The following is an 11,673-nucleotide window of genomic DNA, read 5'->3' as shown; positions in this document are numbered from 1 at the left end:
TAAAATTCTGCAAAACGAACATTAGTTAAATCACATTTTCACCGAACCAAATATAATTCATATGTTGAATAAAACGTGAAAAATATTTAATCATCAAGAGAAAAGTTTTCTTCATGCAAAAGAACTCAACAGAACACATAACAATCAGGTGAATCAATATTAACATTCTCACTGAACCGAACAACAATCAGCAGGGAATAAGAAATTTAGCTTACCACAATATCCAGTGGCACAATGTATACTTGTTCCTAATACCAGCGAACTTTTATTTGGTTGAGAATCATGCTATGTATACTGACAACCTACACGAAGAAAATTTATGAGATATACTTTATAAGAGTGTTTAGAAAAATCATTAACATTAACGCAATTGGCAAAGAATTTACCGTGGCATGCACTTGTTCTTTGGCATTAGAGACATGAAATATTCTCTTAACCGCTCGTAAAGTGCCTCACGTTTCAAGACGAATATTGTATCATATTCGTTGCTACTATCTTTTGTCATTTTCACGTGTCATCCAATGATAAGACTTCTCGATCAACTCCTTTGAGATTTTTCTCTTTTTCTCCAGAGTTTTGAAAACTTCAGCAGCTGGTAAGGTTGGTTCGGAAGATGTTGCTTCAGCAAACTTTAATGCTGCCGTCACTCTAGCATTTACCATTGTCTCTGCCAAGATTTCAAGATGTGAAACAGGCGGCTCAGAGAGATGATTTGGTTGAGATGCTAGTGGACTTATCCCAAGGCTAAAGGAAGGCATATCATCTTTTTTTCTAGGTTACCGTTGTTTTTCGGCACGGCTGCTGCATTAAACAGAAAACAGTTCAAAAATAACCCATTAAAATTAATAAAAAGAATTTTTATGTGCAACTTACTCATTATCAAAAACTTCATAGATATCGTCATCATTGATTAACTCTTCAATAACAGAACTTGTAACAGACAACGTAGGTTCTAGCTCCGTTTTTCTCAGTGAAGATATCTCGGCAGCCTGCTTTTCGGGTTTCAGAGGGAGCTGTAAGAAACAGAAGAGATAAAACTTACAATTAAAGCATGTAGTGAAGTGAAATTATCGGGATTTGTATAAGCAGTAAAACTTACATATCGATGTGTACTTCTTCTTTCGATTGCTGCGCTGTTGCTTCTTTGTTGGGCTGTTGTTGTGGTTCCAGAGGGCTGCTGCATTTTAATAATTATCCCAAACTATTATCATATTCTATTAAAAAAATAAAAAGTATTTTATGAGCCCACCGAACTGAATCCCATTGATGCACTGAATAAAACATGATAAATAATAAAACAGCTAGAAACGATTGCTGCATGCAATCAGAATAACCCTAAATTTTGAACACACTAGCTATCAAGTGATTTAAAATAACCAAGCCCACTGAACTGAAATTAAACAATGTGGTGAACAATGGTAAAACTTACAATTCAGGATGTGCTTCTTGTTGTTGTTGTTGTTTGGGAGGGCTGCTACATTAAATAGAAAAGATTTCAGTAATGATACAGATTTTTCTAATAAAAAAAATTTAATTACCAGCTAGACCAAAGATAATAAAAATGATATTAATTAAAACTTACACATTAATTGAAGGTTCTATCCTCATCAAAGATTCCTCAGCAGCTTGCTTTTGTTGTTCAGTTTGTTGTGTCGGTGGTTCTTTGCTGGGCTGCTGTTGTGGTTTCCAACGACTGATGTATTAAAGAGGAAGTAGTTTAATAATAATCCCAAACTATTATCATATTCTATTAAAAATAATAAAAAGTATTTTATAAGCCCACCGAACTGAACAAGATTCATGTGATGAGTAAATATTTATAAATTTACTCTCCATCAGAGGTTTGTTGTGTTTAACTTTCTGGAGGGACATAGATAAAGTCATCATTGATCAACTCTTCCTGAAGAGAACATGGAAGAGACAATGCAAGAGGATTTCAAAGGAATGTAAACAAGGAAGAAGTTAATTTTAAATAATTAGAACTTGTTCTAAGAAACGGGAATCTACACATTCAAAAACTCACATTTTCAAAGGTTCAGAATGAGTTTCTTGTTGAACCTCAATGATTTGTAGCTCAGAATTGGGTGCAGTGCTAGTGACATTTAAACACATTTTCCGTGAGATTAATTAAACAAAATATAATTACCTAAATCTAAAAGAGTATCATAAATATTTTTAACTTACACTGGTGAACTTTTAAAAGTCTTTCTTGGATGGATTTTCTTTTTTCTAAAATATTTTACTGTGATTTCCGGGGTATTTTTCCTAAAAAAAAGATAACAAATTCAAATTAGAAACCAAGATTAAAAGTAGAGGTTTAGAAATACATGAAATTTGTTTTTGCAAACCACCGAACCGAAAGTAAAGAGCGCAACGAACCAATTTACCTGGTATTGTCTTGGACATTTACAGACGGTGTGGAGCTTTCCTGAGTCCGCAAGAGTGGTTCACTTCCGAGATTTTCAGTTGGCAGTCTAACCAAGATAAATAAATATTAGTAATTGAATCGGTAGGAATTAGAAAAGGTTCTATCAATAGTTAGCAAAGAAAGAAAATAACTCGGTAAAAGAAGATGAATCTTACATCTCAATCAAATCATTTTATGGCTTCGTCGAGTCAAATTGATCCGGAGCAACGTTCGCTGTTTGAGCTCCATCATTTCTTTTCTTTCACCTCTTTTCTCTTATTGTCTCCAATGCTTGTCTTCTTTCTGCAGCGTTGTCTTTTATTTGTTCAGATCTGAAAGTTCATAAAATAAGTTTGAAGGAACCTAAAACAAAAGCATCAATAAAGTAAAAGAAAATATGATTCGAGAAACTTACTGCTTGTCAGATTGTGTTTGGTTTTTTTCCACCCTTTGCAGTTATTTTCTTTTTATTGTAAGTGTTTTCTCAATTTATTTTTCTTTGCAATACAGACAAAGACATTGAATTTATACCGGAGAAAAATATAAGCAAGAAAAAGACACTAACAATCAAGTGAATGAAATTGACAGACAACACTAAACCGAAAGAAATTCATATGCCGAACAAAATGTGATAGTTATTCAATCATCAAGAAAAATATTTCCGGATGAAAAAGAAGTCAACTTGAGCAACTGCACTGAACAATATCACATTTGTACTTTACTTTTACTTAACTAGCATACATGAACAATTTTAAGCAAGGAAATGCAAAAACGAAACCAAATGAATATCATACAATCATATGAATAATGAACATCACCCAATACTTACTGGCTTTCAGATTTACTTGTGCCCTCTAAATCTGTCGGCACATGCTTTCTTTTTTTGCTTTGTTTTTTAACCACTTTTTGTGGTTGTTTTTTTTTGTGCCAGTTTTTTCAATTTCTTCTTCTCTGCAATACATAAGAACAAACGCATAAGAACAACTTTAAGCAAATACAAGTTAAATGAAATCAATATGAAAATCAAATTTATTAGTTTTCAGATTTATTTTTACTTTCTGAATCTGTTGGAGTGCTTTCATTTTCAGTTGTTGTTTCTGAATCCATATCAACAAGCTTTTATTTTTTAACCACCCTCCTTTGTTTTGTTCTCTTTGTTGGTGGTGCTTTGTCAGATTCGGATTCAGTTTCAGATTCAGAAAATCTTTCTTCTTCCGAAGAAGAATTCAGATCAACAATTTTCTTTTTTTTCCTTTCTTTTCTTTTTCCTTCTTATCTAACTTCTTTGTTTGTTTTCTTCCTTCTTTATGTTCTTTCTGTACAGAAGTCCCTAAAATAGAAATTTATTCAATGAAAAAATACAATAACAATCAGCTAAATTAACATTAGCAACCCATTGAATCAAACAATAGTAATGTGCTTAATAAAACGCCATAAAACGTGATAATTATTTAATGATCAAAAAAATATTTTTGCATACACAAGAACTCAATTGAAGACACTAACAATCAGGTGAATCAAACGGAAAAGACCCACCGAATCGAATAAGATTCATATGGTGAATAAAACGTGACAAATATTTAATATTAAAGAAAAGTGTTTTTGAATGCACAAAGATTCAAATGAACACACTAACAATTGCAAGTAAGAAAAATAAATTAATTATAACTTAAAACACAAGGTTATTTAGTTACTAGATTATTTTAGAAGCATTTGAAATGAAATTTTAAGGGAATTTTTTCTTTAATTTACCAACGGGTCAGTTGCACCCCTCGAAATCCAGTCAAGTTTAGATACTTGATTGTTCTTGCAAAGATCTAAGTGGATGTTACTTCTATTTAGCATCTGGATGTTCCTTTTACATACTAAATAGATGTTACTTTATACATTTTTTTAATTTTCCTGTGTTGCACTTGTTATATCTGTATTTCTTTAAAAATTGCATGACCTTTTTTTTTAAATTCTACTCGACATGTTTTTCCGTGTAGGTACTTGGTTGTTTTTGCATAGATCTAAGTATATGTTACTTATGTTAAACATCAAGATGTTCTTTTTTCATACTAAATAGATGTTACTTTATATATTTTTCGAGTTTTCTTGTGTTACAGTTGTGGATAACTGTACTTCTTTAAGAATTGCATGGCTTTTTTTTAATTCTACTTGTCATGTTTCTCCGTGTAGATATCTGATTAGTTTTGCAAAGATCTAAGTAGATGTTATTTCTGTCAGGTACTAAGATGTTCTTTTTTTATACTAAATAAATGTTACTTTATATATTTTCTGAGTTTGCTTCTGATACAGTTGTGGATGTCTCTAAATTCCTTCACTACCTTTCCAAGCAACATGCCATATTGATTTTACTTTTGAAGCTATCACACTAACAATGTAGTATAATCAATCTTGTTTTCTATTATGAATTTCATCTTTATCAATCTTGTATTTTAAAGTTCTCATATACAAATGTCTAATAGTTTAAGATACATCATTCCAAATTGTTTCTATAATCTATTTGTATTTGCTTCTTAAATATCCAATAGTTTTGAAGAAAAAAAATTTATGCTTATGTACTTGTATTCATATAAGTAATAGCCATCATTATTTGCATGATAGCTTAGTAATTTTCAAAGACAGTAAAAAAAGAAAAAAATTTTAAACTACTTTTAGCAACAATAACATAAGAAGAAAAATTAACATAAATAACAACATAAAAAGATTAATTTCATACAAGGATACAAGTTTCATTCATTTTGATTTTGAAGTTTAAAATACCAACTTCTGAATATAATTAACAAACACAATGAAATTGTCAATAGAATTGACATTGAGGCTAAGGCAAATTTATTGGGATCAAGGCTATTATTTAGTTAAAAATTCATTCTCAATGATAGTACCTCTAGCAAGATTTTTATTTTTCACATTCTTTAATGCACTAAACATTTTTTACGCTGATGGATCTATTGACTCTTCACTGACTTGATAATTATTTGAAATTTTTTTTGGTACATTGTTTTTTCCTTTTCAGAATCTTCACTGCAACATCCCTCCCATCTTGTAGGCCTCTTTTGTAAATAAGGTCAAAGCTACCTTCTCCTAATAACAACTATTCTTTTGTCATTTTCTTCTTTTTTTTTTCTTCTTATTAAAGACATCAACTCTTAAAGGCTTCAACAAACTCTCATCATTACCAATTACATCTTATTCAACTATACCAAAAACATAAAAAAGATGAGAATGAAACTAAATATACAATATAGAGTATTTTATAGGCACTAAAAAAACTACTAATTATCTCAAAAAAAAATATCCAACACTATAAGAGTTTAATAATCAGAATAATTTGGATTAAAAAGATCCAAAAGAAACATTCATAATAAAAAAACACAAGTTAAACTAAAACTCTAAAATGAAAAGGAAAAAAAATCTAGGTCGTTGTGGAGTGTCGCCTAACGACACGGTTCTAGATGTTGGAGTGATTGTGCCAATTGAAGAGAAACATGGACAATGTGACTGTAAGAATGAGAGAAGAAAAAAAAAAGATTTCTGTACGCGACTATAGAAATTAAAAAGATTTCTGTACGCGACTATAGAAATTAAATGAGAGAAAACAAAATTTCTATCGTGTTTAATTAAAATTTACTTAATCATCAATTTTTAATTATTTAAATTTAAATTTAAAAAAATAAAATTAATTATTAAATAAAATTGTTTAAAAAATTAGCTGATTACTCTTAGTTGAATATACTTTTCTAATTAATAATAGTTAGAAAAATGACATCACGTGAGTAGTGCTTGTGGAAGTTGCCAAGAAAGTGCACAAGAATATGTAAAAATATATAGATACGCAAAGCTTATACTTCCAATGTTATTTAACGATATTTTTCAACTATATCTCCTATTTAATTTTCGGCATGTGAAGTATAAGATTAATTGGAAAGTTTGTAATTATCTCATTATATTATTTACGATAATGTCAAAGGGATAAAAAAAATAACTAAAATTTATCTTATTTAATATTTATTAATAAATATTAAATAAAATTAATAAATATTAAATAATTAATAAACGTGTCTCATGATTTCCAGATTGTGTTTGTGTGTGTGATCATCACGAATAAAATATTCGTCCGTTACATGCACATTGCACGTACGTACGTACGTACATAATACGTATATTAAGTAGCCATACATGCATATACGTAGCTAGAATGACAGCAGGGATTACACATAGAAGTAAAATTCCTTTTTGCAGTCTAGTATATATAATGCACATAATTATTTAATCAGTTGCATTATATTAGTTTTGGTTATTATTGAGATTCGTTCTGATCTTGTTCAGAGATATATGAAGATGGATTCAATAAGATCAATTTTCATTCCCTTGTTTGTTAATACATACATTCTAAGCAACTCTTCTCATAAACCTGAAATTAGTGGTGGAGAAAGATGCCAACAATGCTAGGTAGCTAGTTTAGAGGAAAGTTGACCATTCCAAAAACTGAGAAGGGTATATTATTAATTAATATAATATTGCAATAAGACTAGATGGGGGCATATACAGTGTACGCAATGGCCACTTGCCAAATAGCTCTTTTCTTCATTGGACAAATGTCTCATTATCAACTTGTTCACACTTTCCTAGGTCATGCCTGCTCAGAGGCCCCCCCATACATTATGGAATTAATTATTCGGAATCATGTTAGTACTACTACTATAGTCTACTATACTTTTCTCGTTAATTCCACAAAAACAACGTACCACAGATATTTTTAGAAACCCATGACCCCTTCACCACAAAATTAGACATCCCAAACAAGCTGAAATCATGGAAACGTGATATGCATGAACATTGAACAACACATCTATATATCTCATCTATATCAACAACTTACCTATTATTAAACGGATTACAAAATCAACACTTAGATCGCTATACTAGAGTTATAACTTACCTCCTTCAAAAGAAAAAGAGAAAATTAAAAAACAAAAAGCTATTTTTCTATGATGTACAATTTCTTTTTCTTTCTCGTCAACTAGTAATATACAATTCACCTTTTTCACGCAATTTGCAACCTGCAAGTTGCAAATACACCACCACCGTTTTCCCCTTCTCCACCTTCTCCCCCGCCCCATTCTTCGCTTCATCATTTCTTCAACAACAACAAAATTCCAAAACTCACAAAAGAACAAGAAAAGAGAGGCAAAAAAGAAACATAAAACTAATTAAACTTAATGTTACAAAGCTCCAATAATCTTTGGCTTCTTGCTACATTCTAATGCAAACAGCTCCATCTCTTTCCGCTTCCCATTGCATCCACCACCAACCCCATCCGAACCAGGAAGCTTCAAAAGGTTGACCCCGAAAAGCCGTACCATCTGAACCGGCTCAACCACCGGTCCAACCGGAATCAACAAACCATTATTTCTTTTATTATTCTTCGTATTATCATCTTCATTAGGGCTATTTACAACACCACCACAATCCATTCTTGCTTTGCAGTCAATGTACAGCTGTCCGTCTGGTCCAGCCGACCGGTAAAACCGAACCGCATCACCAGCCCGGAGGCTCTTCTCCTTAACGAACCGGCTCCACCCTTTCGTGAGCACGTAGCTCTGGCTACTGTTCCAATACGAGTAACGGAACCGCCACACTTTCCCTCCAACGTCTTCGAAATTCAACAGCACTCCTTTCGCCGCTGCTGCGCAACCGTTTCCCTGTATTGGAAAGTGCTTCTCCGCGTGCTGTTTCGGTATAACTAACCGATTCAGTTTACCAACATCGCTAGGCGTAACCGTTTTCTCGAACAGCTGTTCACGCGCGCGAAGATTGCACGCGCCCTCAGAGCCGAAGGAGGACGCGTCGAAGTTGTCGCCGTTGCCTCGTCGGTGCCTCTTTCCGCCGCACGCGCCACCTCGCTTGCTCTGACGAAGCTCTTCCTCGTAGGTGTGCTTCCTCAGCATGTCCACGATCTCGGACTTGGAATGCGAATTCAGAAACTCGGTTTCTGAGCCGTCGTCGGATTCGTCGGAGTCACCGTCGGCTACGGTGAGGTGCTTGAAGTTGGTGACGGCGTCCTTGCCGCGGAATCTGACCGCCGCGATGTCGTAGGCCCTGGCGGCTTCGTCCTCCTCGTTGAAGGTACCAAGCCACACGCGCTGGTGCTTCTCGTAAATCTGCGCGCCCCAGCGGCCGTTGGGCTGAGGCACCACGCCTTTGTACTTGGACGACGGTAGCTTCCGGGATTCAACCTCGGCGGCGACGCCGCATCCGTCGGCAGTATTGTTATTGGCTGTCGGCGGCGGAGGAGGAGATTTAGCCGGGGATAGGGTTATGGAAAGTGAGTCGCTGGTTGTGGCGGTTTCCTCAGTTGAAGTAGTAACTGCTTCCATTTTGTTTTTCTGTTAGGTTTTCGTAACTAACTTTGGTTTTTCTGTGTGGAGAAAGAGGGAGTTATGGGTTTTTTTTAAGGATGCTATAGCTTCATGAAATGTGTGAGAGAGTAAAGGAAAGAAAGAAAGAGTGCTAAGGGGTTCTTTTGAGGGTGGAGAGATATATATAGAAAGAAATTTACTTATCTACCTGTGGTGTGTTGTTTGTATGGAAAAGGAAAAATGGCATAATTTTGGGATAATAATCTAATTATTTTGAATTAAAGGAGGATGGGTCATGAGTGGGTAATTACAATTGATTTTAATTTTTGTTGTTATTTATTTGAGTATGATGCTGTGGGGGAAATGATGTGGGCACATAACATACATATAGTGGGTCAACTCAATATATATAGGAGATGGAAGGAAGATTCATGGTGCGTGCCACCAGTATATGAGGGAGAGAGGGAGCAGTTATAAATCCACAAGAAAAATAAAATTAAATAAGAAATTCTTATGTTCTCTCAGTTTCACATATATATGTCATATTAATAAGTAATTATTTTTGTTTTATGCTTAATTTTTAAAATTTTTATAAAAATATTACTTACAATTCAAAATAATAAATTTATATTACTGATATATCAAACAATAAATAACATATATAGAGCAAATAACTTAATTTACTTCAAAACATATTAAAATTTTTCAAAATGAATATACATAAGAGATTTACTTCACACCTACATGCGGTGTATGTGAACTATATATGAAGCTAGCTAAGGCATTTTTTTATCTTATAAACGTGTACATACTATTCCTTTTATTATAAAATAGAAAATAACTAGCTGTAACTTGTAATTTTATATTCACCACATGCATGTTCACGTGAGATATAAATGTACACACACACATTATATTTTGACAAGTTGTGATGAGGTATTAACATACAAATATTAGCTATAAATAATGAAATAAATTTAAACTTTAAATGTGCACATTATGAATAATGTATATGGAAAAAAATAGATAAAGGTATGGATAGAGGTGCATGGGTGATAATAAGTGATGGATGAGTTGGGGGGTATGTTATGTATGTAAAGTAGGACCCACATATAAGCAAGTTGATGAAGGAAAGAGAAAGAGAGGGTGTAGGTGGAGCTGCTTATTCATCCCCCCTGAGCATTGCTGCTACTGCACAACCCTCAGCATGGTCTCCCCTCTTGCCATCTTAATATTTTTTTATTATATAAATTAAATTATATGGGTATATCAGATACTGTTGTATATGTGTATCGTTCATCAAAATGTACTCTATTATTATTATTATTATTATTTGGTGCTGCTTGATAAGAATCCAGATTTTCATATTATTATATTCATTTTTCCCAAAGGAGAATGAAGGTCTTGATTTGTTTCCCCCGGCCCCTTTTTATTATATAAATATATTTAGGGTTCATATCTATAATCTTAGCTTCAAAGACCTGGATATGGTGGTAAATGGCTAAATTGCTATATGCACCGCCAATTTCTTATGCCCACTTCGAATTTGTCTTATTTGCCAAAACTTCAACTCGCGGTAATTTCCCTATCAAAAATCATTTACACAAATAAATAATAAACAAATCCTATTGGTTGCAATATTTTAAATTTTTAACATCTTAATATAGTTGACCATATTCGAATTTATTTAAGTAAACACACTATTGTACCATGAAAGACGAATTTTTCTTTAAATATTTTTTCATATTTTGCATGAGAAAAGTCTTCTATAGAATTAAATAGGCTGATGAATGATGTAACCCGTTAACTCCTAAACAAACAATAAGTAGATTGTACTCTGTCTGCGTAGTATTTGATTCGTGCAATGCCTTTCTTCTATTTCTTTGTAAACAATAACGTATGATAAATCATGCTAAATTAAATAAAGTAATTTAGATTATTATTATGTTAGCATTACTATTTATAAATTACTACTAGTATTTAAACTTTATTATATATTCTAATAATTTAGCTAGGTAATTAAATAGGAATGCAGTCAATTAGTAGAAAAATATAGATCCATTAATAAAAAAGAAAGCATTTTCAAGGTCAAAAGAATCAAACCAAAGAAATATTTAAAATCTAAAATTAAATAAAAACAAATATCTAAAATTATTGTAAAAAAAATATCTAAAACATAATAAAAAGAAACATTTAAAATCTAATAAAAAATAGTTTTCTAAAATCATTTAAAAAAAATTCAAAATCTAAAAAAACGAGACATTAAAAAAATATTGATAAAAGAAAATCCAAAAATTAAGAAAAAAACATTTAAAATCATTAAAAAAATCCAAAACTTAAAAAAAAAGACACATAAAAATATCTAGCATATAAAAAAGATATGTTCGAAATTTAGAAAAAAGAAATATCCAAAACCTAGAAAAAGAACGTCATTATAAAAATATATCTAAAACCTAATAAAAAGAAACATTCAAAACTTAACAAAAACGAGATATCTAAAATTATTTTAAAAAATTTAAAATTAATAAAATGAGACATCCAAAATAATTAAAAAATATATCTAAAAACTAAGAAAACAATTAAAACTATTAAAAAATTATCTAAAATCCAAAAAAAAACTTAAAAAACATAAAAAAATATCTAAAACCTATTAAAAAAATCATCCAAAATTAAAAAGATGTTGACGATGCAACGAGCGCAGCGCGGTACGACAGTAGAGCGCGCGGCTGGTGAGCAGTGGCACGATCGACAAGCAAAAAACACCAGGAGTAAAGTCGCGGGTTGTGGGTTCGAATACCATGCGACAATGGCGCAAGAGGTAGGTCGCAGCAAGGAGATGCGATGCGCGGCAGGGAGGGAGGGAATGAGAGATTATAGCGTTGCAGCTTATAAATTGGG

General features: G+C 32.3%; 2 protein-coding genes across 2 annotated transcripts; both read right to left on the bottom strand.

Moving 5' to 3' along the window:
* Nucleotides 1–776: 776 nt before the first annotated feature.
* LOC110275792 (uncharacterized) lies at nt 777–2,112 on the bottom strand. Its single transcript, XM_021132063.1, has 6 exons — nt 2,024–2,112; nt 1,583–1,693; nt 1,430–1,474; nt 1,114–1,177; nt 874–1,013; nt 777–801 (listed from the first exon to the last, which is right to left on the bottom strand). Exons 1-6 carry the CDS (start codon nt 2,110–2,112, stop codon nt 777–779), a joined length of 474 nt encoding a protein of 157 aa, XP_020987722.1.
* Nucleotides 2,113–7,242: 5,130 nt separating this feature from the next.
* LOC107468025 (AP2/ERF and B3 domain-containing transcription factor RAV1) lies at nt 7,243–9,016 on the bottom strand. Its single transcript, XM_016087270.3, has one exon. The coding sequence runs from the start codon at nt 8,791–8,793 to the stop codon at nt 7,639–7,641; it is 1,155 nt and encodes a 384-aa protein (XP_015942756.1). The 5' UTR covers nt 8,794–9,016; the 3' UTR covers nt 7,243–7,638.
* Nucleotides 9,017–11,673: the final 2,657 nt, after the last annotated feature.

This window comes from Arachis duranensis, chromosome 9 (assembly GCF_000817695.3).
Source record: "Arachis duranensis cultivar V14167 chromosome 9, aradu.V14167.gnm2.J7QH, whole genome shotgun sequence".
Lineage (NCBI taxonomy): Eukaryota > Viridiplantae > Streptophyta > Magnoliopsida > Fabales > Fabaceae > Arachis > Arachis duranensis.
Note: the sequence above shows the minus strand (reverse complement) of the source record. Positions and strands in the feature narration are given on the sequence as shown.